We start from the raw sequence: 27547 nt of genomic DNA, 5'->3' as shown, positions 1-27547 counted from the left end.
AGACGTGACTATGGGTGGAATTTGGTCTGGCCACTTGGGGCCGACCTCCCAAAATAGACAAACCACCTTTGCCCAAGAGACCTAGTGGGCCTCCACCAGATGTAATTACACGCAGGCAGGTGCACGGCGTGGGCCGAGGACAGAGTGCGAAAGGGGCCCCTACTTGTATTCCTATAGATGACAGTTTCCTTTTGGGAATGGCCTCAGGGTGGGATTCGGAGCTGGTCAGCGTCCCTTGTTCGCTCTTCAAAGCTGCATGTTTTGGGGGTGGCTCAGGGGCCTCGGGGGCTGGGGTGACTCCGCCCCGTGTCACACTGGGCGGTCGGGTACTGCTGTCCAGGCTGTCCGACGAGTTGCTCAGGCCGGACTGGCTCGTCACTTCGCTCTTGTGGTCCTGGCTGTCCAGGTAGGTGTCCTGGGCAGACTCGGTGCTGCTCTGGACCGTGACGGAGATGAACGGCTTCGATGTGGTGCGTGGAGGGACCGGTGGCGGGGTCTTCTTATACGCCACTAGGCATGATGAACCTGCAGATGGGTGAGAGGAGGGCAGGGGAGAAGGTGAGGCCCCAGCCCTCTTGAGCCCCTTTCAGGGCTGAGGCCCTACCTGACCCGACCCTAGCTCTGGCCTCGGTGAGGATTTCTGAAGCAGGAGAATGGGGGTCAGACACAGCAATGACCAAGACAGACAGACACAGGCCCTGCCCACCTTCATGCTGAGCCAAGGCCAAGTCTAGTGGGGGATGCCTACATGGACCAAACACACCCTCCACCTGAGTCCCCCACAAAGGTCTTATCCATCCGGGGCATGGGCTGGATGGTGACAGCAGAGTGACGGTCAGGACAGCTAAGGAATGGTTAACCTCACTTGTCCTCAAGCTCACCGAGAGACCTACCACTCCCCTGCCCAGGTCTTTTCCTCCTACCCTACCTTCCCTCCACCCTTGTTTCCTCTGCCTGGATGCCCTCTCCCTGTCTGGTCAGAGACCAACACATCCTTCAGGGCTCAGCTACCCTTCCCCACATCTTGCCATTCCCACCCCACCCCTCACCTTGTTATGTGAAAACCCCACACACCAGTCTACCTCCCCCAAGACTCCATCACGCCCGGTCAGACTCTCTGTTCACCACCAAGATTCAGGGAACCAGGACCCGCCATAGGTGGGAGTTGGTGTCTCAGAGTCCCATTCTGAATCTGGCCCAGGGCTGGCCCACAGCTGGCTTCGTAAACGCTGAACTTTTTGTTCTGAAACAGGAGGTGCTTTTCAAACAGCAGTAGCTACTTGCTGTGAGGGGCTGGGTCACATCCAGCGGCTTTTCTCAGCATCTTAACTCCAACTGCCCTTTCCCCAGTGAGGACTGAAATGAGCCTCTCCCCGGGTGAGGCCCGGGCCAGAAGAGGAGCCAGAGGAGTGGCTTTAAGCCTTGCCTTCAAGGGACTGCCAATCACGGTGATGGTGATGGCTCAATGGAAACCCTCAAAATGAGGCCCAGTGCCACAGGGGCAGTGACAAGGCACAGCAGAATCCATTCATCTGCTCCTGTGAGATATCACTACTCAAACATCAGAATGACCAAAACAAAAACGGTGACAACACCAAATGTTGGCGAGGATGTGGAAAACGAATCACTCATTCACGGCTGGTGGGAGTATACAATGATAAAACCATGGAAAAGTAAACATGCAATTACCATACAACCCAACAAGTGCACCTTGGGCATTTATCCCATAGAAATGATAACACATTCACAAAAAACTTATACAGGACTGTTCATGGCAGCTTTATTTGATATAGGCCAAAGTGGAAACAAGCTCACTGAGAGACCTACCACTCAATGGGTGAATGGCTGTGGTGCGCCCAGACCACCACTCAGAAACAAAAAGAAATGAACCACTGATACAAGCAACTACTTGGATGAATCTCAAGTGAATTACGCCAAGGGAAAAAGCAATCTCAAAAAGTTACAAACCACATGATTCTATTTATAAAGCATTCTTGAAATGACCTAATTATAGAGATGGGAACAGATTAGTGGTTGGTGGGGAGACTAGGGGGAGAGAGTGATGGGGAGGCTGGAGGGACTTGGTTATACAGGGGCGACAGGGAGGACCCCAGTGTGTACAAAGTGATGGGAATTCTATATCTTGACTGTGGTGGTGGATTCATGAACCTACACATGCAGTGAAACTGCATCAAACTAAAAAACCACAAGGTGATACAAGTGAAAATGGTGAAATCTGAGTAAGATTGGTGGGTTGTACCTATGTCAATATTCGGGTTATGATAATTATACTACAGTTTTGCAAGATTTTTCCATTGAGGGAAACTGGGTAAAGGGTACACAGGATCCCTCTGTATTATTTCCTACAACTGTATGTAAATCATATACAATTACCTAACAATAGAAAATGTAATATAAAAAGCCCATCCATCTGTCTGTTCACCTGATAGACGTGTATTAAGCCAGGCCCTGTACTGGGGTCCAGGAAAGCTAGGAGCCCCCATTAGCAGAGAAACAGCCGTGACACAACTACTTCAACAGCAATAGAGGCCACAGTAGAAAAGCCCAGGAGCTGGGAGCCGTGTCTTGTGCTTGACCTAGTCTAGGTGACTAAGTGCTCTGGGAGCTCAGAGCCAAGAGCACTGTTCCTCCTCTGTTCAAAATTTCCCAGTTCTGCTCAGGGATCCCCCAGACAGACACACCCACAGTCTCTGACTCCCCAACCCAAGAAGGGTGGTGCAGGGGCAGGAGGCGGGGCTTCGGTCTGCGGGAGAAGGACCCTCCAGGGCCCTGCCCCGTGGAAAGGGACAGGCCTGCTCTGGAAGATGAGCTCCTGTGTTCAGCTGGTTGTAGGGCACAGGCTGACAGCCGAAAGCTGGGCCGCTTACTGAGCTGTGCTCAGCAGCTTTATGGCTTTGTAATTTACACCTCACGGTGACTCTGTGAGGTGGGGATATGATTATGCCCATTTTAAAGATGTGGCACACGAGGCTCAGGAAGTTAGATAACTTGCCCAGAGTTGCCAACAGCAAGTGACAACCACATCTGTTCAGCTGCACAGCCCACCACACTCCACTCCCCGGGCCTCAGGCCGCCCCCCTTTGCTGGGCTGGGGCTGCAGGTGTCTGAGGCTTTCACTGACCACTTTGCCCCTCAGCATCCTGCTGGACTCTGGAGCCAGTGTGCAGGGGCACATCCAAGCTGAGGCCTGACAGCTGGAGGAGGAGGGGCCTAGACTAAAGGCAGAGGCCTGGCTTCCAGGCCCCAACAATGCCTCACCGAAGTCCCTGTCCCCCAGTGAACTTTTTAGTACCTTTATCTGTTCAGTGGGGGTGGAGGAGTTCTAACAGCACACCGAATTCACATAGCTCTTGACTAACTCACAGCATTTTCCCATTTATGCTCTCATTTAAGGGTAAGTATGGAGGCTCCCCTCACTGTGACTGAAAGGGAGACTCCTGCTAGGAGTCCCTCCTCCCCATTGCCTGAAATTCTACCATTTGAGAGTCATTCCTTTGGTAGTGAGGATCCAAAAGCCAGAAAGCAGCAGAGAACCAGACAAGCCTGAGTTCAGACCCCAGCTCTGTCATATACCAGTTGCGTGGCCACAGGGAGTGATTACATAGGCTACATCACAGAGGTCAAGGCTCAGACAGCACAGTGCTGGCATGGCTCTGACTAGTTTCTGGTACAGAGGGAGACAGGCCTGGAGGACAGGGGGTGAGCCAAAATTTTACCACTCCCCAGACACTGGTGGGGAGGCTGGACTGGTTCCCTGACCAGCCAGGGGCAGTCTCCCCCAAGAGCTGGACACGTAGAGAAGCCCATTGAAGCCCATGACCACCAGAGCCCAGCAGAGACACGACTCATTGGGGATTTCAGGATTTGTTTGTTTGTTTGGCCTAAATATCCCAAGAAAGCTTCAGTGGAGTCTTCTGCCCCAGATTAGAAAAGCGAAGCCCTAATCTGCTCAAAATGTTTAAGGGGGGGAATATGCCCCTAAAGAGGGTGGCAGTGAGCATGAGGACCCAGAACTGGGCTCTAAGCCTGGCGGAGGCCGTGTGACCCCAGTCAGGGTCCTTGTCCCCACCTGTGGTGGGGCTAACACTGGCCTGGAGGAGTCAGTCTGTGCAGGGACCTGCCCCACCCAGGAGATAATGGGACTGTCCAAGGGTCTGGACAGAGGACTGACCCTCCAGCCTCTGTCTCAGGCCTCTGTGTAGGCCAGAGTCCTGCTGACGCAGCCACTCATTAGAGAGAAAGTGAACTAGAGGGAGGCCAGGCCAGATGGCCAGATGTGAAAGAAGAAAAAGTGAACTCATCTTGGATTCTCTATGTCTCCTGGGGCACAGGTGACAGCCAGACAAGTGGTGTGACTAATGGAGAGGATTTCGGGGCATCTCTCAGCTGTGAGCACTGTCCCCGCCCCCACGGCAGGGGGATGGGGCCCGAATCTACAGGACAGCTCTCATTTCACAGGCGTGAAATGCCAAGAAACATAGGCCAACACCTCCCCCAGCCCCTTCCAACGTGGCGATCCAGGCAGTCTGTGTTCCTCACACCCACCACACTTCCTCCCACCTCGGGGCCTTTACACAAGCTGTTCTTTCTGCCTGGAAGGCTTCTCTCAGCACCTCACATGTTTCAAGTGTCACTTCCTCTAGGAGGCCTGCCCTGACTGCTCCCTACTCTCCCATCACTCAGGATCTCCATCAGCGCGCCCATCACATTTGGCATCAGCTCAGCGAGGCATTTACTTGCTGATGGTTACAGGCCTGAGGCGGCTGGGGGCTCTGTCTGTCTTGGCACAGCAGGTCGTGTCCCGGGCCCAGGGTAATATCTCAAGCATAGAAAGCTCTCAATAAATATTTGTTGAATAAGAAGAAGAACCTCATCATCGCTACAAAAACCCCTCGGTTGCCAAAAATCAAGATTTAGCCATAGTGAAGGCTCCCAACACTTTAGAACCCAAGGTTCTAGTCCCATCTCAAATTTGGAGCCCTTTCTGTTTGGTCCCACCCACCCATCCTACAGCCTCACCTCCTGCCCTCCCACCCGCTCAGCATGCCCCTTCCAGCTTCACAGAACCCACACACCCTTCACAAACACCACACTCTTCAGGCGCCAAAGCCTTTGCACGTGCACCGTTTCTGCCAGAACCCCTCCGCGCATCCTTCATGCTTCCCGTCCTCCGGCCAGTCCCTCCACTCTCAGCCCTTTCTGGCCCAGGCAGAGTCCGACCCTCTCCTCTGGAGCACTCAGGGCTGTGGCCAGGTCTCCGACTGAGCGTGTGTCCCATGCGGGTCAGCAGCCGGTCCCCAGTCCAGAGGGTGCACAACCATCATTTGCCAATTAAACCTTAGAGGGAAGCAAGTGCCCCCGAGACCCAAGATGTTGGCCCGGCCAGGATGTAACTGCGGTCCTCCCTGCCCTGGGGAGATATTCTATGTGCCACAATTTACACCAAAATGGCATATGGGTCCAACTCTGTGTCCACTCTTGGAAAACTTTCAGATTTGCCCAGGAAGCTTGGGGGTGAACATCACTCCAGGGTGACTGTCTCCTCCAGCTGGTCCTTGTGCATATTTTTAAAGATCCTGAGTGACACTTCACTGAGACACGGCATTGTCTGCACACTGCACAGCTGTGCCCGGGGGCCGCATGCTTCCCTGCCCTCACCTTGGCCATGCCGGTCCATCACGCCAAGGCTCAGACAGAAGCTGGTTGTGTGATGCCACCTGCCCCCGGCCCCAGACATCCAGCCCAGCCTCCCTGCCCCACTGTGCACAAGTCCTTGCTTCTTCTAAGTAGAAGCTCCCTTTGTCTCATTTCCGCCTTCTGCCCTAGATTTTATCCTGCAAACTCTATTTTTCAGGTCAGAATGAATTTGTTTCCACATCTTGTTTTTTTAATGTCAAGGTGTATAAGATGGCCAATCAGAGCTTCAGGTGCTCAGAGTACTGGCTGTGGCTCCATTTCCCCAGCAGCCCCAGCATGACAGCCTCCTGCAAGTGCCTTGGAGGCCCAGCCTAGTCCTCACGTCTGCTGGCTCCCAAGGGCCCGAGCTTGGCAGGGGTGCTGAAGGAGAAGCGGCCTAAACAGTGTAGGAGCCATGGCTGCAGGCTTTACATAAGAGGCAGCGGACCCATGCAAGACCCCAAGTGAATGGAGCTGGCCTCAGAGCCAGAACCCCCTAAACTCCTTTGCCGACTCTGCCCGGCTTGTCGGAGGAAGGGCTGAGAGCCTGTAAGAGCCCTCCTTCTCTCACCCGACAAGTAACCTGTCAAACCACGCAGCTAAATCGGGGAGCTCACTTGTGTGCTACGGTTAAAGCAGAACTCACGGCTCCCGCCCACCTAGCATCAAATTCCTCCCTCCTTCCCTGTTTCTTCCCCCAGAGCAGGGGAAGCTGGGAGAGAATTCCAAGGAGCTAAGTCAGGATCGGGGACAGACTGACCTCTCAGAGCCACTTTCCTGCCGATGGCCCATGTGCCCTCTACTTTCCCCCTCTGCCAGCCTGGAAACCACCTCCCTCACTGTATCTTAAGAGTAACAAGATCAAACTTCAATTTCAAACGCCAGCAAGAGAGACTCTTACCCCAGCATCCTCCTGGGGCTCCTCCCCACTGCCCACAACCAGGGGCTCCCTACCTGCCTCCCCATCCTTCCCTTCTCCCCACCTCTAGAGCCAGCCTCCCCTAGACGCCCCACACCGCCGCTCCCTGGCCCCTCACCCTCCTATCTTACCTTTCCTGTCCCTCTTCCACCCTGGCCAATGGGCCACTTGAGGAATCCAATCACGCCACTGCTTTGAAACCTTCCGATGGTGCCACCGCCCACCCAGTGGAAGTGGAACAAGCCCTTCAGTGGGGGCACTCAGGGCTTCCAGAATCTGTACCTGCCTCAGACCCCAAAATCCATAGGAGCCAAGAGGTTACAAAGGTGTCTGGGAAAGACGAAGCCACAAAGCTTAGGGAGTCCGGCCACACCCTTGGAGCCCTGCCCAGAAGGGGTGCACTCAGGATGCCCTCCTGCTGGTATCAGTGCCAAAGTTAACAGTGCTACTGAGCAAGCACTCCATCTACACTCAGTCCTCATTCCTCATGCTTCTGTATCTGCGAATTTGCCTACTTGCTAAGACTCATACTCGCGGGGCTTTTTTTGCAGCCACTTGCAGACTTGAGCAGAACCTGAAAATCTGAGTTTCCCAACACACAGGTTCCCAGCTGAGGCTGAACAAGGCAACACTGCCTTCTTGTTTCAGCTCATACTGTAAACAAGCACCCTTTTCCTGGTCTATTTAGTGCTGTGCTTTCACATTTTTAAGCGTTTTTTTGTTGGTGGTGATTTCTTTGCTTGAAATGGCCCCCAAGTACAGTGCTGAAGTGTTGCCCAATGTTCCTAAGTGCAAGAAGGTTGTGATGTGCCTTATGGAGAAAACACGTGTGTCAGATAAGCTTTGCTCGGGCTTGAGTTACAGTGCTTAGATCAGTGTTAATAAATCAACAATATATTAAATAAGGTATATTGGTGGCTTGTGCTGGTAGCGGGTGGAAACGCAGGGACTCTGCATTTCCCATAGGAGGAATGGTTCAGTATTCACTAATTCAGTGTTTGTGAGACATTGCAGATGTAAGCACCATGAATAATGAGAATGGATTGTACTTTGGCCAAATGAACCCTCAGAACAGATATGTGAGGTAGGTTTCTCACTGCCCTGTTTTCCAGGTGAGGCTCAGAGAGGTGGGGAGACTCGCCCAAGCTCACCTTCTAGCCAGGCAGTGTTGCGGCCAGGGATTGAACCCAGGCTGCCTGAAGCCTGACCCCTACCCTATGCCCCGCCCACTGTGCCAACTCTGTAAGGGTCATGTAGAGGCAACAGCCTTGAACATGTTAACTGTTTCACCCAGAAAATGGGGTGTGACTCCCAATGTGCTCTGAGTAGAATTCAAAGAGATGGCAGACATGAAGATGTCTGTAATCCTGGCGTGGCCCCTATGATTCCACTTACCACGGTTTCTCGATGAAGGAGAAAGTGATCACCTTTTGGGGGACAGCTGAGGACCTTTCTGGAAGACATGAAGGTTGATTGGGTCCGGCAGGATGGACCAGAGTCACTGAGGGGCAAGGAGATGCAGGGCTTTCAGGTGGAGGGATGCTCCGAGCAAAGGAGCGGGGCAGCACAGCCCAAGGTGTGGGAAGACAGATTTGAGCAGGGCATGGCTCGGCAAAGTGGCATTTAGGTAATTTAGCTGGTGAAGGGAAGCCAGGGAGGCCTGAGAGAGGGCTGCCTCTTCTCGGACAGGGTCCGTGGCTTCCTGGGGCTGCTTGGACACCGGGAACGGTGGTATCTTCTTCCTGCCCACAGCATCCCTCACAAAGTCCCTCCAAACTGGCCTGCAGTCAGAGGATTTACAGCACGTGGACCTGACTGCAGCTGGAAGGGCGCATTGCCTCCTTTCTCAATAGCCCGGCACACCAGGCAGCTCTGTGTGAGGTGCCAAGGCCATCTCAAGCTCAGTGTGTCCAGAATGAATCTGAGCCTCTCCCCGCCGTCAGCCTTGCTCTTCTAAAGAGGGGACCCCCACGCACGCACTCCGTCACACACTCCAGAAGCCTGGGGAGTCCTGCCCCCTGCTTCCCAGGCCTCCACCATCTGTAAGGCTTTGCCCCTCCCCCACAAAAGCACATGTCACAGAGCCGGGCTTCTCTCTACCCCACCACCCTGGTCTAGGCTTCCACTTTCTACCCTCTGGCCTCCCTGCTTTGTCGGTGATCCAACTCACCCACAATCACTCTCCAGAAAGCAGCCTGAGGAGTTTTTTTAAAGTACAAATTGGATTAATGCTTCCCATTTCTAAAGCTTTTCAAAGGCTCCCCACTCCATGAAGTTGCCCACCTTGGCCTACTACAGGCACTGCCCCCTTCTCCAGCCTCAGTTCCTGCACTTTCCCCTTGTCGATTCCATTCCAGTCACACTGCTATTCCTCAAACACTCCAAGCATGCGCCAACCTCAGGGCCTTTGAACCTGCTGTTTCCCTGTCTGAGATGATCCCCACCCCAACCTCCGCACACCTACTCCTTCCCATCCTGCTCTCATCTCTGCTTCCCACTCAGGTCTCGGCTCAGGGGTCATGTCCTCAATGAGGGCCTCCCAGACCACCCTGTCTAAAGTTGCTGTTCTTCCTTTGAGGATCCTGTTTATTTCATCGAGCACTGATCAACTTACTGGTTCACTTATCTTTTGTCTCTCTCCCCTACCAGACAGAGATCCTGAGTATCTAATATAGATTCCTGAGGGTGGGGACCCTGAATACCTTATAGAATTAAGATGCTTTCCCAGCACCAGGCCCGATACATGGCTGGGCTCAGTAAGTATTTACTGAATTAATGAACAACCCCCTATTTGACAGTTGGGTAGACTGAAGCTCAGGGAAGAATGATTTACTCCTGACTCTGAGTCGGAATCTAATGGCCAGTGCTGTGGGAGGTAAAGCTTGGAGCAGCTCTGCTTGAAGTTCGGCAATGAAGCTGTGGGAACGAGAGCTCAATAAACCCTAAGCACTGGGCATCAGAAACAACTTGAAAAATAACCATTTCTGAAAGGTGGCAGAGAAAGAAAGCAAGCAGTGCTTCCGGCAACATCTTCCAGGCAAGGCATATCATATGTACAGATTTAAAAGAATCATGACTGAGTGAGTCCTGGGCCAGGTACTACTTTATTCCAGACACAGGCCTGGGAGGGGAGATAATCATCACTGATGTTTTATAGATGAGAGAACAGGCTTTTAGCTTTTAACAGTGGCCGTGCTCTGTGAGGCTGTGGTCGACTGTGTACCTTGCAAAGGGTCTAATCCTTTCTGGGCCTTCGTTTCCTCAGCTAAGTGGGTTGGCCTTGAATGGGCGTCACAAGTTTAAACGTCTACAGGAGACCAAGCATGTAACCCCTCTGGCCCACAGCTGTCATGTGGAGACCTGGGTGAGAGAAGCCAGAAATCTGGCCTTAAAAATAAATAAATAAAACCTCTAAATTTAAAAGTGGAGTTAGTTAATTCTTTTAAAAATGGAGTTAGTCAATTCTAAGTTTTAAAAAACACTGGGCAGGTACGTGCCTGCCTGCTAACGTGGCCCATGGCACACAGGTTTGTGACTGCTGGAACAGCTGTCCTCAGGCCTCCTTGCTCCTTCTGGAGCTCCAGCCCCTCTCCCCCTGCTCCCCAGGAAGCCGGTCCACTAGAACCTCCCCCTTGGAAAGGCAGGAGACCCTTGGGAACCTTGAAATCAAGGCAGCAGGAGGCCCTTCTGGTGGTGTCTCAGGTCTGTTGGGCAAAAACAGAGAAGCCCCTTCTGGTCGGCAGGCCAGTTCTGCTTGCAGGCTCTTGGCACCAGGGCACAGGTGGCGGGAGAGCCCCATCCAGAGCACAGATGGCCGCCCCCCTTCATGGGCCTGGAGCAGCTGCCTGAGAGGGACCAGCTTGATTGCTGGGACAACACCCTTCGCCCCCTCCAGAGACAGCTGCTCCTTAGAAGCCCTGTTCACACACCAGTTGGGGTCAAAGGTATGAGGTGGCTCTGTCCTGACACGTTCAGGCCAGAGGTGCTGGAGGACAGGGTTAAGCAATGCCCTCCAGATGGACCCACAGTTCAGGTCAGCTGATTCTCTGAGGACAGGAAGCTGCCGGTCAGGAGCCTTCACAAGCCCCGGGCATCTCTCCTGACTGAGGGCTGGCCGTGAACTGGCCTAGCATGAAAAGCTTTAACTGTATTGGCTCATCAACTCTTCACCAGGCCTATCACTCCCACTTCAAAGAGGAAAAAAGTGAGGCCCAGAGAGAAGTGAACAGCCCCAGGTCACACAGCCAGGATTTGAGCTCAGGCTTTCTGATTCCAGAGCCAGCACTTGTAGCTGCTGCTTCACCACACTGACCAGGGCTGGAGTTAGGTGCACTTAGCAGGGCCTGGCTGAGATTCTGGCCAGGCCAGTTCCCCAGTCAGGACCCTAATCTTGGGTCCTCACGCAGGGTTTGGCGATATCCTCTGAGTGGGTTAGATGGTGGCTGCCTCTGGCTCTGCTGGCCATGGGGTCAGAGGCCTGGTGCCCCTGGACCAGAACCCCAGCACGTGGAAGAAAAAGGCAGCCTGCTCTGCCTGTGATCACTGCCACCCACAGCCCTTCCTCAGGCCCTTCTCTTCTGGATGTGCAGTCCTGGACACTCCGACCCTCCACCAGAAACACCAGAACCCCTGACGTGGTTTCCCAGTCACTCAGGACTTCCTCAGTTTGGCTAAATCTCACTACAGCCTCAAGGCAGAGCCCAAAGAGGTGAGGCCACTCATCCCAGGTCACACAGCTGGCTGATGGGGTACTGGGACTGGAACGAGGATGTGAAAACCTCCAAATTCTAGGGTCCGAGGACATAGTAATTCCAGTGACTTTCAAACCAGGTTCTGGGGGCCCTCAAGAGGGCCTGGGGAGGCTTTTTGACTCCCACCCCCCGCCAGGGCCCTCAGAGCACCTCCATTTTCTTTTTTTCCTCCATATGGTATTTTGGGATCCACCGGACTCATTCAACCTCCTCATAGTACAAATGAGGAAACTGGGGATCAGAAAGGCAAATGTACTCCCTGAGGATCAGGTGGCAGAGCAGGGACCTTGCCTGGGGCTCTGAGTGTGGCTGTGTTCCCTCTGCCCACCTGACTCCCAGCCTGGAGACCACCAGCTCTAGGCATTCAGGGAAGCACCCACGTGTGGCTGAGCCCCACCTCCTCCAGCCCCTGACCAGGGGACCCCAGACGGCATGCTGTTTCTCAAAAAACATTTCCACGAATACTGCGACCGTATCCAGTAAGCAACCTGTCAGGCAACATTCACCCCTCACCGCCCGTTCTGTGCTGGAATCTGCTGCAAATGTCCTTTTATTTATCCCCAGAGATCTGCCGGCAGAGTTGGCTCTGCTGGCAGCTCTGCTGAGGCCCCTATCCTACCCCTCGGGATACCTTACTACCACCACCCCTGGGAGTCCAAGCTTGAAAGAGACACCAGCTTCCAAGCAGCAGTTCCTGAATCATGATTTTCTCGTACATTAAAGCTATAAACACTAGTAGGGAGTGCTGATGAGGAGAAGATGGCCAGAGTTACAGGGCTGCTATGGTGGTTCCAGTCCAAGACAAAAACTTGATGTGTACAGCCCGTCTGGCCTGGTGGAGGAGTCGGGGGTGGAGAATCCAAGATTTGGCTTTTCAAATACTGGCTCTAGCATGTGGACCTTGTTGTGGTCTTTCCAAAGCCCTAAGGTCCCAGGAGCCCAGCCTGGGAAGTACTACTTAGAAGAAAGAGCCTCAAAAACCACCCTCACTTCTGGAGGGCTGATGTCAAACCCTAGTAATGGGTCACAAAAGCCTGGCTTTTTACAAGCTGTCACAGGGGCCCACATCCAGTGTGCAAAGCCAGACACTGCCAGGCCCTGTGCACCTCGATTGCTGGCCTCTTTCATTGTTCTGAATGACCAAGCGGATCCCAGAATAGAAAGACGGTGTTAACAGGCTCATTCACTGTGCCTGCAGTGACAGGTGGCATATCGGGTGTCAGAACCCGGAGCCAAGAACGCTGGGCGGCCAAGAGATGGTTTGAAATGAACAGAGCAGAAGTGAATGGGGAAAACCGTGAGTTCAGCTCAGGTCAGCCCAGGCCAGGTCGCCTTCCCTGGTGCCAGGCCTGGGGACAGGGACAAGGGCCCAGTCCTCAGAGCTTATATTAAGATTTTGAGTTCAGGACCCCAACTTGGACAATTACACAGAAAACAGACATGTGGGAAAATGTCGTAGTGACTCTAGTTGATCACAGACACGGTCTGAGGCTACACTGACAGAGAAGGTGCAGGACCAGGGAGGGGGCAGCCCCACTGAACTCTGGATAATGTTGTGGGTACTGTTGGCGATCCTGGACAAGGGACACTGACAAACTGGAGCCCGATGAGAAGGGGGCAATCGCACCCGGAGAAGTCTCTAATCCATCCTCCCATTACGACAAGTAGGCCACGCACTGGGCTCTGGGTGGGCACTAGGGACCCACCCAGTGTTAGTAGTCCTCAGACCTCAAGAAACTCACAATAAAGTAAAACTCCACCGACTGGGCGTAGCCGCAGGGACTACTGCAGGAGAAAGCCTGGGACTGACTGAACAAGAGTGCTGCGACTGATTGGTGACGTCTGTCACAGATTTGCCACAGATGGGGTGTGACGCACATGCGCCATGAGCCATGCCTAGTCTAACACAAGGGAGGAGGTGCTTAGAGAGACTGGAGTAGTAGCCTGGAAAAGAGGGGATTCAGAAGGGCATGGCTACTGTCTTCAAATACCTAGGAGACTGTCACATACATTGTCCATGTGGTCCAGGTCATTACAGCACAACCAGAGGGGGGACAGGAAGGTGGGGGTTAAGGGGGAGCAGGTTTTGCCTCATTATAAGGAGGCAGTTTCTAAGGGGCAGAGCTGCCTAGGAGGCAATCAGCTAGGCTAGACACGGGCACGACGGATGCAGGGAGGGACTCAAGCCCCCGCGGGTGACCTTTAAGATTCCTTCCAGGCCTGAGATGTTTCCTCTTTTCTCTGCCTTCCTACTTCACACTCAGTAATGGAGGTGACATCAGACATCATTTTTGTGTGTGCGACATTCACAGTTCAATTTCTTTTTTTTTCTGCCTCCAGAGAATTGTTACCAACTAGCAGAGGAGAGGGAGGAGAAGGTTCAAATGGCCTAGCTACAGGGGAAATGATGGGAGGACTAACTCTAAGGTCTAAGGCAGCACAGTCAGGGCTTAACACACCTTCCTCTGGACAGTCGGGCAGCACAGAGCTCCTACCTGAGATGATAAACCCATCCTCAGAACAAGAGACCAGCCGACACTGGCTTCCCTTCCCCCCCCCGCCCCCCCGCCATACCTGCTGCTGAGTTACAGAAGTGGCCTATAGGTCAGGAGGCCCTGAGAGTGAGCACTGTTCCTGCACTCACTCACTGTATGACTAAGGCTCCCCGGGCCTCACTCTCACCCATCTGTAAGATGGGAACAATACTGACTCGCCCTGTTCACTGCCCTAGGGCTGCTGTGAGACTCTCTTGGGAAGACAGGCAGGAAAGGGCTTGGCAGGTGAGGAACTACCAGTACAATCACTTGAGGGGCCCAAATATCTGAGCAAGGGGCCCACAGAGCAGCTGCCTGATTCTAGGCCTCCCAAGGACTCCATGCGCCAGAAGCTGGGGGTTTCTGGCCTGAGGCAGGTCAGGAAAGTTCAGTGCCCTGAGGACCGCAGCCGACCCCCACCCCATACCGCATCTGTATCACTATTCTAACATTTTAGGGTAGTGACCTCTGGTGTCCCTGCCTTGCCAAGCACCCCTCTAACTTTTCTCTGCCACCCTCTCCATGCCAACGCCCCATGTTCCCAGTGCCCGGGTCTTTGCAAGGCTGCTCCCTGCCTGCAATGCCCCTCCTCCTCCCTAATCCCACCGCCTCTTCCGGGTCTCCGTTCCAGCATCACTCCCTACAAGCCTTCCCTGACTGTCCTTCCGCACCCGCCAGGCACCCCTCACTGGGTCGCGCCCCAGGTTTAGAGGTGCCACAGGCCCCTGCCGTCACACTGTTTTACAGGCCTGTTTACTTTTCTCCTCCGTTTAGACCCTGAGTCCCCTGAAGGCAGGGACTGCAAGGTTCCCATGCCTGTGGCACCCAGAAGGGGTGCCAGGCAAATGCCTGCTGCCACTTACGACGTGGGACCCTGCCTCTTTCCCCTGGAAGACTTGAGAATGCAGCAGCAGGGAAGTCTGTGAGGGGCGACCTGGCAAGCAAAAGACAGAGGTGCTGGACAAGCAGGGACTATAGGCCTACCCTCCGCCTCCAAACCATCCATACCCTCCAAACTCTACTCGAGTTTTCTCCCAACCACCTCTAAAAGCACAACATGGTGACATCTGGGAAGATCTTTTTAAAAGAAGACCTCCCCAAGGGAAAGTCACCAGCACCCCGCAACTGTAAGGACTCGCTGAATATCAGCGACTAATCGTCATAGTTACCGGTGTTTATTGCCTGCTCGGGCATCGCTGGCTACTGCCCTGGCCCAGTCACTGTCTGAGGTCCTTATACTTGAGCCCCACAAAGAGATGTTTTCACCATCGCCCCTTGTGCTGCTGAGGAAATGGAGGCTCAGAGAGTTTGAGGGATTTGTTCAGCGTCACACAGCAAGTGTTCTATCTGCTAAGTGAGTGCAAACCTTCCAGGTTGCAGTCTCCAGAACCCAACCTTCACAGCATCCGGTCTCACAACAAAAATACAAGTTGGCTGACAAGGAGGCTGACACACACATTCCTACAAAGCTTAGAAATCACCGTAGAAAGACAAATTTGGTCTCTCCCTTCTGCTGGCAGACTCTGACTAGAATACACTTTTACAAAGACCTCAAGCCCAAGCCAGCATCCCAAAGAGCATCTGAAGAAAGCGGACTTTACCTTGACAACTTCTACCCCTCTGGGAGCTGCTCTGCCCTGATGTTTTTACAAGCATACTAATCACCTCCCCAGGCTTCGGGCTGTCCTACCAGGCCCTTTTCGTCTCTCACAAAGAGACCTGTGATATCACTTGCCCCTCAAATGGTCCCTTCCCCTCCTAGGACTGACACCCATCTGTAAAAGTTGGGCACTGCACTAGGTTGTGGACGGCACAGGTTCCAAAAGGTGTGCTACTTCTGGTTAATTGGTAGTACCTGCCTGTGTTAAGAAGGATCCTGAAGCTGTGTCCAGGCTCCACGCAGCCACCACGGGCGCTGGAACCAACACTGCCTCTGTGCGAAAAGCCCTCCTGGGAGATGAGCAGCCTTTTAAAAACTCTGCTGGAACACAGCCACATAAAGCTGAGAGCTGCAGTGTGCATCAACTTGGAAAGTTAACCAAGAGTTCATTATTTCCAGATGAAACCTACTCTCCCTTTCAAATATACCTCCTTAAAATGGACTAATGAATAAGTTACCTGGAGTAGTTAAATTCATATAGTCGGAAAGTAGAAGGGTGGTTTCCAGGGGGTCGGGGAGGAGGGAATGGGAAGTTGTTTAATAGGTACAGAGTTTCAGTTTTGCAAGATGAAAAGAGTTCTGGAGATGGAGGGTGGTGATAGTTGTAAAACAATGTGAGTAGTATAAGCGGTAATTTATTTTTTGGCTGTGCCATGCAACATGCGGGATCTTACTTCCCCAACCAGGGATCGAACCCTGCGGTGGAAAGCGGATTCTTTACTACTGGACAACCAGGGAAGTCCATGTGGTAAAGTTTTATGTGCACTTTAACACAGTTTTTTAAAAAGTGGGCTAGTGCAGAGTCTACTGAGGAACTCTCTACAAACGAGCCCCAGCTATCAAACTGATTTTCCACCCAATATCCAGAAGTCATAAAATAGAATACTGAAAGCTACTTTAAGCATGAAGTGTTGATTTCTGGTTTGACTTAAATGTATTTGTGAGCAGGGGCTGATTTATAATCTGCTACAATCTCTTTCCTGAGATTCAGGGAATAGAAATAAAAGAAAAAGAAAGAATTTAAATAGAAAATCAAAAAGACTGGAGATCTACAAGGGTAGAAATGGATGTGTTAGAACCTTGGAAAGGAGTTGGATGGGAGATTGTGTGGAGGTTAAAAAAATTAAAACTTAAAAAAGAACTATAAATATATTGTATAACATTATAGAAAACAGTTAAAAAGTGATTTTAATCCCATTGCCCAAACACAATTACTGTTACATCATTCTATACCCAAACTTTTAAACTGTGATCATTTTGGAATGGCAATCTGGCTAAAAAGAAATAGCAACTTCTACGTTGGCCTTCTTAAACAAAAGCAGTTGGTAGTACAGAAAAGAGTAGTGAATCAGGACTTCAAATCTTGATTAAGCTGTATGACTCTGGACAAGTCACTTTACCTCTCTGTTCCATCATTTCTAAAAACAGCAGTAATAACTGCAACTCGCCTCCCTCAGCAACAGAAGCAACAGGGCTTTGTGAATTGTGAAGTAGTATGTGAAAGGGCATTAGCAATAAGTAGGGAGTGCTGAAGAAGCCTTTTCTTGATGACTAATGATCAGTATGAAAACCTGATGATGATGATAATAATAATAATGATGACGATTCAAGTATTCAGAAGCTCTGATGTTAATTTTAAAACAAAAATCACTTGTAATACTTTCGTTATCACACCTCTGGGTGAGCAAAGCTGTTGGCCTCAGACCTACCCAGGCTTGCCAAGCCCAGCCAGGCCCTGCCTGACCTTGCAGACCCTTCCAGACATAACCCAAACCTCTCCCAGTTCCCTAAATACACCAAACACTTTATACCTCAGGGTCTTGCCCCCGGCTGTTCCCAGTCTGCCTTAACTGCCTCCTTCCCATCCCCCACCCCACCTTCCCTGAGATGCCTTCCCCATCTTCTCTGAATAAGTCCCTCTTGGCAACTATGTTTCCTTCAGGACTCATCCCAATTAGACAGTATGTTGTGTGTCTGTACCTGCTTGAATGGGGTCTCCATGCTGGATGAGGTCTCCAAGCTCCATGAGGAAAGAGACCAGGTTTGTCTTGTTCCCTCTCCTTCCCCTGGCTCAGCACCTGGGATGAATGGCTGATTGTTTGGGAAGAAAGTGGAGGCGGGGTGGGGAGGAGCTGGCTGGGATGAACCCAAGTCCTCTTCCCCTGGGCTGTTCCCACGCACTGCTGCGTGCACCCCCTTTGAGAAGACTGCTGGGGCAGCAGTAGCAGTGGCAGCCCTGCCTTTATAGGTGCTGTCAGACAAGCCCCGCTCCCCCTACCCCACAGGCAAACACCTCCTGACTGCTACCATGCTCTGTGCTGGGCCAACAGTCACGTCATGAAGCGTGGGAAGCTTGGGAAGGCAAGAAAGTTCCAGGAGAGCCTTGAACTATTACTGTATTCACAACACACTCAAGAGCAGACTCTTCATTGCAGTCCCCAGCAGGATACTGCCCAATGGAGTGATGACCCTGCCGAGATAAACCCTGACTCTGAGTGCCTGGTGGACTCTGACAGCCCTGGGCAGGCTTCTCTAGCCTGATCTCAGCTCCCCAGGCCCCTGGACAACCAGCCCCTGCCTCCCCTCCCGTTCCCAGGGAAGCCTCCCCTTAAAAATCTCTATCCACTTGGAGCCTACCCAGCTTCTGAGGTCCTGAAGGTCACCTCCTCTCTAAAGCCTGCCTTGATTCGCTGCATCTTCCCCATCAGAGCCCCACACTCAACAAAGAGCCATCGAATGATTAACTCCTCTCCAAATACCAAGCGCACCTGCATCTTTCCAGACATGGGACATGCACAGTCTTTAAATATTTCAAGTCTTCTGTCTCCCCCTGGATATCAAGAAGAGCAGGGGCAAACATTTCTTAAGTGCTTCCTCTGTGCCTGGCACTGTCCTGAGTGCGTTACACACACACACATTCTCTCTCTTGTCCTCGCGCAGTGACTCAGGTAATATCATCACCTCTATTTTGCAAGTGAAGAAACGGAGGCCCAGAGAGGTTAAGCAACTTGCCAAAGCGTCACAGCTCCAGGTGGCATCCCAGGATCTGAACCCCGGCAGCATGACTCCAGGGCTATGCTCTTAACTACGGGGCTGCCCGACCATCGGTGTGTGGGCTTCCGTACACAGTCGGGCTTTGTAGGTGCCAGGTTCTGCCACCCAGGGGAGCAGCGTGGCTAATGGGTGTGGCTCATCAGTGCAGTCACTCAGCCACAACTTCCAGGTCACCTACTGTGTGCTCAGCGTGTGCCGTCAGGGAGTGGACTTGAACGAACACAGCTCTGCGCCTGGGGACCTTGGGATTACGCAGAGCAGAGGAGAAGTAGACGAAAATCCTATTCGCTGAAGCAACAAAATTGCTACCATTATCTGCTCTGGCAAGGCTGAGAACTTCCTTAGAAAATGCACAGAGAAACAGGAACTTGAGACCCCAGCGAGTTAGGCAACGGCTAATCTTTGAAGTACACAGGCGAACCAAACGTGTGTTATGATTTTGGTCTCACCAGGGGACCAAAATCTATTCGGCTGAACAGCAGAGCTAGAGCTCCTGCCAAGAAACAAATGGGGATTGAGGTCCAGAGCCAGGAAGGGGCTTGTCGGAGGCCACCTATCAACTGGAGAAGCACAGCTCCGGTTCCCTTACGCCCTGTGCTCTCCAAGTCCCTGGGACTGCAACCAGGACAAAAGGCTTTCAGGCCATCTGCGTCCTTAAGAAGAAACCGCCAGGGGGTGAGGTAAGTGCCTACAGTGACCGAAAGTTTAAAAGTATTCTCAGTGGAGACAGGACATTAGCTCTTACCTTCAGGGAGTGTGGAACTGTTCTGTGAAAGCTGGATTCAGGAAGCCAGGGTTGATGTCCCAGGCCCACCTCCAGCCCAGCCCTGCCCCAGAAGGACAGGAATTTCAAAGGCAGTAGCTCCCCACCTGGGGCCACACCCAGGTGAGGCTGACTTTACCGGGGAACCCGTGGAACTGGCTCTCCCCCACGCAGGGGCAGGCCGGGCCAGAAGGCCACCCTGGTCTGCAGCCTGGCGCCTCTCCCTGCGGGGTCCCACCCGGCCCCCACCCCGGCCGGGCCTCCAGAACAAGGGAAGAGGCCTGCTCCTCTCTTAGTGAGGCCTAGTGAGGTCCCCTGGGGCCCACCCCAGCCTGGGCTGGGTCTGAAGCGGCTGCTTCCTGCTTTACCTTTTTCTTTCACTTTGGTTTTTAACCCCAAAGTGAAACTAAAGACTGGAATGATGTGGGAAAGATGGTGAGAGTTAAGGCCTGAACACCTGGCTTCTCATCCCAGTGAGGCTGCTGACTCGCTGGGAAACGTGGGAGGAGGCCCTCAACCCCCCGCCTCGGTCTCTCCGTTGATAAAATAGGAGGGAGGAACTCGGCTAATGCTTTAAAGTGTCATTAAATTAGAAAAATGATGGAACGTCCCCTTCCTCATCCCTGCCACCACTGAGGACTAAAAAGGAGCTGCAGAAATGACCAGAGCGGGACCCAAAAGGGCCTTCCTGTTGGCTTGGAGGACGAGGCAAACTCTGGCCACTGTGTGGAGACCTTCCTGGTCTCTCTGACTACCTCTCCCCAACCTGTCAACTCAACTCCTTTATCCTGAGCAGCCCCTGGGGCAGGGCAAATTCAGGAAGACCCCAGGGACGAGCCTGACCTGGTCTTAGCACAGCAAGAGGAGCCACCAACAGCTGCCTGAAAACTCCCCGCCTGAGGGCCGACCAGGCCATCTGCTAAGACCCAGGACTAAGACAGCATCCCACCCAGGACTGGTCCAAACTTCACTCTCCGCTGACCCCAGGGTGCCTGACACAGTCTAGCTAAGACCACTGTAATCTGTTTTATGGTGTTTTCCCACTGGCTGGTTTACCAAATCTCCCCTCTAGGCTGGTGGCATGAGAGAGGCAGGGAGGAGCCTCCCTGCCTCTCAGATGAGGAAAACTGAGGCTCGGAAAGGCACAGGGACATTGTGGCCAAGCCAGCACTGGATTCAGGAGCTCAGTAAATATCTGCTGGATGATTGAGCTTGATGGCCCAGCCGTTGCCAAGCAGGTGCGGCACACACCAGAGAAGCACAGGAAGGAGGACACAGTGTATGTGCGTGCGTGCGTGCGTGCGTGCGTGCGTGTGTGTGTATGGGGGGGGCATACCTCCCTGGAGACCAAGTCACAAACAGGTCCCCAGGTACCTGTAACAGAATCCCCTCCCCCCAGTCCTGGCTCCACTCCTGATATCCCTCCAGCCCATTTCTTCCCTTCATCCCTCACTTCCTCCCATCTGCACCTTACTCGAGAGATCTCATTGGCTGAGGACTTCTGAGCGAAGACTGGCCAGCCTCCTCCCCCTCTCTGGGCTGGATTAGTACTGTCAGTACTTAACCAAGGAAAGGAATTTGAATCCAGGGGTGGGGGCAAGGTGCTTTTAAAAATATATACACCTAGGGTTTCCCTGGTGGCACAGTGGTTAAGAATCTGCCTGCCAATGCAGGGGACATGGGTTTGAGCCCTGGTCGGGGAAGATCCCACATGCCACGGAGCAACTAAGCCCGTGTGCCACACCTACTGAGCCTGCGCTCTAGAGCCCGTGAGCCACAACTACTGAGCCCGTGTGCCACAACTACTGAAGCCTGCGTGCCTAGAACCCGTGGTTCTGCAACAAGAGAAGCCACCGCAATGAGAAGCCCACGCATTGCAACGAAGAGTAGTCCCCGCTCGCCGCAACTAGAGAAAAGCCCTTGTGCAGCAATGAAGACCCAACGCAGCCAAAAATGAATAAATAAAATTTTTAAAAAATTTTAAAAAATCAGTAGCCCTGAAAAAAATATATACACCTCATTTTTTTTGCGGTACGCAGGCCTCTCACTGTTGTGGCCTCTTCCATTGCGGAGCACAGGCTCCGGATGCGCAGGCTCAGCGGCCATGGCTCATGGGCCCAGCCGCTCCGCGGCATGTGGGATCTTCCCAGACTGGGGCATGAACCCGTGTCCCCTGCATCGGCAGGCGGACTCTCAACCACTGTGCCACCAGGGAAGCCCTACACCTTATTTTTGTTAAAGGAGGCAAGAATATACAATGGAGAAAACACAGCCTCTTCAATAAGTGGTGCTGGGAAAACTGGACAGCTACATGTAAAAGAATGAAATTAGAACACTCCCTAACACCATACACAAAAATAAACTCAAAATGGATTAAAGACCTAAATGTAAAACCAGACACTATAAAACTCTTAGAGGAAAACATAGGCAGAACACTCTACGACATAAATCACAGCAAGATCCTTTTTCACCCACCTTGTAGAGAAATGGAAATAAAAACAAAAATAAACAAATGGGACCTAATGAAACTTAAAAGCTTTTGCACAGCAAAGGAAACCACAAACAAGACAAAAAGATAACCCTCAGAATGGGAGAAAATATTTGCAAGTGAAGCAACTGACAAAGGATTAACCTCCAAAATTTACAAGCAGCTCATGCAGATCAATAACAAAAAAACAAACAACCCAATCCAAAAATGGGCAGGAGACCTAAATAGACATTTCTCCAAAGAAGATATACAGATTGCCAACAAACACATGAAAGGATGCTCAACATCACTAATCATGAGAGAAATGCAAATCAAAACTACAGTGAGGTATCATCTCACACCAGTCAGAATGGCCATCATCAAAAAATCTACAAACAATAAACGCTGGAGAGGGTGTGGAGAAAAGGGAACCCTCTTGCACTGTTGGTGGGAATGTAAATTGATACAGCCACTATGGAGAACAGTATGGCGGTTCCTTAAAAAACTAAAAATGCAACTACCATACGACCCAGCAATCCCACAACTGGGCATATACCCTGAGAAAACCATAATTCAAAAAGAGTCATGTACCACAATGTTCACTGCAGCTCTATTTACAATAGCCAGGACATGGAAGCAACCTAAGTGTCCACTGACAGATGAATGGATAAAGAAGATGCGGCACATATATACAATGGAATATTACTCAGCTATAAAAAGAAATGAAATTGAGTTATTTGTAGTGAGGTGGATGGACCTAGAGTCTGTCATACAGAGTGAATTAAGTCAGAAAGAGAAAAACAAATATCGTATGCTAACACATATATATGGAATCTAAAAAAAAAAAAAAGGTTCTTCAGAACCTAGGGGCAGGACAGGAATAAAGACGCAGACGCAGACGTAGAGAATGGACTTGAGGACGTGGGGAGGGGGAAGGGTAAGCTGGGACGAAGTGAGAGAGTGGCGTGGACATGTATACACTACCAAATGTAAAATCGATAGCTAGTGGGAAGCAGCTGCATAGCACAGGGAGATCAGCTCGGTGCTTTGTGACCACCTAGAGGGGTGGGATAGTGAGGGTGGGTGGGAGGGAGATGCAAGAGGCAAGAGATATGGGGATATATGTATATGTACAGCTGATTCACTTTGTTATAAAGCAGAAACTAAGACACCATTGTAAAGCAATTATACTCCAATAAAGATGTTAAAAAATATATATATATAGGTTTTCAGAATGCAAAAGAAGGTAACAAACTTTTAGGTGCACAGATTCTTCAAAACAGCAATTTCACTTGCAGGAAGGAATGGCTCCCACAGTGATGCTTGCCCACATGTATACAGCCAGGTGGGAAGGGTGCTGGCTGCAGCGCTGCTCGTAGCAGCAAGGCTGGGAACAACCTAAATGTCCCTGAGCAGAGGACTGGACAAACAACGGGTGGTCCATCCGTCAATGGACTGCCACACAGCCACGTGTGTACCCACAGGGAATACCGACAACAGAGACATCCTTGTGTGAAGAAGACAAGGTACAGAACAGCAGGCAGTAGGTAATAAAATGGGATGTATTGACACAGCTGCCCGTGTATGCAGAGTATTTCTGGAAGGAAACATCAAGACTGCTCACAGTCATTATCTAGGAGCCTAGGTGGGAGAAAGACTAATTTTTCACTGGACCCCTTTTTTTCCTACAAAGTTTGAAATGTTTAACCACATACATGTATTGCTTTCTCAATAAAAGCATAATTTTTGCACATAAAAAAATAACTCCAGCAAAATGTACCCCAAGAAGCTTCCCTCTAGGTCTCAGGCATCAGACTCCCTGAGGGCAGGGCCCAGACACCTGGATTTTGACGTCTCCTCAAGGGCTGCTGGTCTAGTCTTGCAGAACAGGTGGTCAGCCTCTGACAGTAGATGGAGGCAGCCTGGACAGCACAGGCCTCTGGGCAGGGCAGAAAGTAGCAGGGAAGACTCAGACAAACTTGGCCTTACGGCATAAGAAGGATTTCAAGAGGGCTTTGAATGCTCAGTAGGTACAGCTGAGAGGGGAGGGTTCCTACAGGAAGGACTGGGGAAATTAAGTCAGGCTGGTAAGACAGGGGAAGGGGAAGAATAATGTCTCTCTCAATATGGGATCCTGTCCCATCCAATACTTGGTTCCCACTCATGGGAAATGAGGCGGCTGGGAGAGTCCTTTCCAGACTGATATCCTAAGATATGCCTTTATTTCATCTCATTTAATATTAAAGGAAGCAAGGAGGGTCCCCAGCTTAGCACATGGCCACAGGGCTCCACACCTGTGCAGACTGTAATCAAATATTTGGAGGCTGCAGAAAATTCAGGCCCGGATCTTAGGTACAGCAGCCCTTGAGCGACTTCCTCCCCCTGGGGAGAAGCAGATGGCCTTCTGTAGAGATGCCCTTCTTCACCTTCTCGTTAATAATTAAGTCATTACCAAAGACCTCTTCTGTCACTTTTGAAGTTCAGTTTGCAGAGACTTGCTGCCTTGGCTTGCTTTACCATGATGCTCCAGGCTGAAGGCTCACAGGCTACAACAGTCTAGATCTAAGCCTCAGGCCCAAACGCCAGGGGTCTGCAGTGGAAAGAGCCCAAGGTGGGGGTCAGGAGCGCTAGGGTGAATCCTGGCTACACCTAGATGATTCTGTGGACTCTGGGAGGTCAGAAGCTAAGTCTCTAAGACGGCTCTGCTTGCCACTGTATCCCCAGGGCCAGCTCGTCGCCTGGCACACAGCAGGCACTTAATAAATATTTGTTGAATAAGTGAACAACAGCTCAGCCAGTGAATCCCAGAGTGACCTTGGGCAAGTCACTTTCTGGAAAATGACGATGACAAGAATAGCAATCCTCTTAGGGCTGTATAAGAACCTAATGAGATAAAGTAGATGTAAGTGCTTTGAAATTAAAAAACAGGCTACACAAATATTAATGATCCAGAAACAATGTGCTATAAACGAAAAGAATGAATACATATGAGAATGATCACATTTACAAGAAAGCACCTGGCAAATGGTAAAGCATTAATCAAGTGAATAACTACAATTGAAAGGGACAGCACAGGTCAGTCTAGTTCACTGTTCCAATATCCGAACATTTCTCAGGCTGTGTCTGTTCCAAAGGAGCACAAAAATCCCTCATCAAAACCTTTGTCCTGATTTTGGTATGAATTTGCCAAAGTAGACTGGCAGAAGGATCCTGGGGGTGTTTATTGGAGACAAGGGAGGAGTGGGGTGAGCGGAACACAGAGGCTGTGCCTGCCATGTGGCCTCATGACCCCAGGACAAGGCCCTGCTCAGGGCGGCACATCGAGAATGACTGGCCACCAGTTTCCTAGTTGCACACTGCCGCCAACCATTGCTGCCTCCCCTGCTAGCCGCTCTTCAGCACCAGTCCCCTTCCCCTTCCCTCTGCCCAGTGGCTATCCCTGGCTGCAGCCTGGGAAATAGCCTTCATCACCTTCATCACCTGGCTCTCCTGTGTCGCGAGCACCTCGGTCAAGTCCCTCCCTGCCTCTGTGGCTGGGCCACGGCCCACCCTCTCCGGTGGGGGCTGGCTGCGAATCCCAGTGGGCCCAGTCATGGACATGCCCACTGTTGCACTAGACACACACGAGAGCCAGCTCTGGAGGATGCTCACAGCCTGGCGAGTAAAACTGCTGATGTGAAGGCCCCTCAATTCCCTGACTCTCCCACCTTGAAGCAATTCTGAGCTGCTACCCAGCCCCAATCTCCCAGGTCTTTAGAAAGTAGGGGGTTCTGTCCTTTAGGGGATGTATTAGGTGCCCCCAATTCAAGGGGCAAGAAGGCTCAGATTCCTGGGATCCTAACAGTAGGAGGTTCCTTTCCAAGAAGCAGAGCTGAACTGTGGGAAGAGCCAGCATTTGCAGACAGTCACCTTTGGGTCTGAGCCACATGTTCCTTATTTGTAAAATGGGGACGGTAAGTCCACCTGCCTCGGGCTTGCTGTAAGGATTTCATGAGAGCATCCATGAGGGTCCTGGCACAGAGCAGGTGTGCGAGCAATGTGCTCAGACTATTATTTCCTGCTCCAAGTAGCGACACCCAACATCTTTCCCGCTGGCCCATCAGGCCCCCTGGTCAGGCTCTCCTCAGAGAACACAACATCCTCTGCTCCCCCAACTGGCCCTTCCCTCTCGCACGGGCTCCACCCGAACCCTGCCCTCTCCCTTCTCCAGGTTGCCTACAAAGCTCCTCCCTGTTGTCACTTTCCTTCATTCCAATTCACCCAGCCTGACTCATCTTGAAAAAATCCTCCAGCTGTGCCATCCCGGCTCTAAAATCTTCCATGGCTCTCCAAAGCCTCTGCTCTTCAGCTCGCGTTCTATGCTGCCTACAATCTCCTGGCTCCTCCCTGAGCCCTGATGCATCAGCAAAACTAGTCTACTGTTTCCATAATATGCACTTACCCTGTCTAGCCCCCACACCTGTGCCTCTGCAGAAACCATTCCCAGGAACGTCAGCCCCAATGTCGGCCTCTGCGAATCCAGCCCCCCTCACGAGGGCTCTTGTTTCCTCTGGGTCACGCTCACTTCTTCCTTCTCAGACAATGCTTTCCTTCAGCAGATGCTTAATTACAGACTGTCACACAGTCTCTCATAATTGTAGGCCTTGTCTCCCTTGTCAGATCCTAAGTTCCCAGGGGCAGAGGCCCTGTCTGTCTGGTCTCTCCCATCCTCTCAGAGCCTGGCCCAGGGCTGGGAGGGCAGGTTCCTGGACAGAAAGTGTTTTCCAAGCCCAGCTCAGCTCCAGGCTGAGCCAAGTCCAGCTCCAACCACTTGGGACCACTTTTCTTGCTTTTGTCCTATTCACTGGCCAAACCAGACCTCCATGCACCAGCTCTCCCCAGGGTGACCCAGGCCAGGGACAGAGAAATGAGGGAGACCTGGGTGGGGAGACAGCACTACGGCTCTCACCTGGCCCTGACATGGTCTTCTTCTGGGATCCGAGGCACATCCCTGTCCCTTTTCCTCCCTTAGCATGCTTCTTATAGTGAGACAAGAAACAATAACCTTTTAGCTCTAGAATATGGATTTTATTTGTCTTTAAGGTAGCCCTGGTTCCCAGGAGTGGGTGGGTGAGGAACCAGCTGATTCCAACATAGGCTGAGGGAGGCGAGGCAGCCACAGCCAGGACGGGGAAACCTGGGAACCTGAGAGGCACTCACACCTCACACCTCGATAGCCTCATTAAGTTCCTGTTGACGAGTGGATTGCATTCCTGCCCAGATGTTCAATTCTACAGCCCTCACCCTGGCCAGGTCTGACAGTGTCTGTTGCTGGGACTGAGCAGGGGAAGGGTAATCTGCTTCTGGAAACAACCAATTCTGCCTGAAACAAAGACCATGATGAGGGGCCAGTCTCCTCACCTGTAAAATGGGGATAATATTGGGATCTGTATCATAGGATTGTTGCAATAATGCAGTGGGATAATGCCAGAAAGTGCTTAGCACAGTCCCCGACACCCAGTGAACGGCAGTGTAGCAGACAGGTTCCCATTTCTTGAAGGGCCTTTACAACACGAGTTTGCATCCTCAGAGCAACCTGTGAGGAAGGCATTTCCATCCCAGTCTGACAGGGAAGAAAACTGAGGCGCAGAAAGTCGACCAATCCAAGGTCACACAGCAGGGACAAGCCAAACTGTGACACCAACCCGAGAAACTCTCAGTTC

General features: G+C 51.8%; 1 protein-coding gene across 8 annotated transcripts in view; it reads right to left on the bottom strand.

Moving 5' to 3' along the window:
• Window positions 1-27547, bottom strand: part of DLGAP4 (DLG associated protein 4) — a gene marked incomplete at its 5' end in the record, with an annotated part of 92080 nt that overhangs the window by 37512 nt on the left and 27021 nt on the right. For 6 of the 8 annotated variants that reach the window (XM_082669783.1, XM_082669781.1, XM_082669782.1 and 3 more), the window contains one exon: window positions 164-525. In XM_082669783.1, coding sequence (XP_082525909.1) covers window positions 164-525 — 362 coding nt within the window. Of the gene's footprint in view, window positions 1-163; window positions 526-17541; window positions 17622-27547 lie in introns of those variants that run through there. The other 2 variants (XM_082669784.1, XM_082669786.1) reach the window with 2 other exon arrangements.

Source organism: Grampus griseus (assembly GCF_964374135.1).
Source record: "Grampus griseus genome assembly, chromosome: 14".
Lineage (NCBI taxonomy): Eukaryota > Metazoa > Chordata > Mammalia > Artiodactyla > Delphinidae > Grampus > Grampus griseus.
Note: the sequence above shows the minus strand (reverse complement) of the source record. Positions and strands in the feature narration are given on the sequence as shown.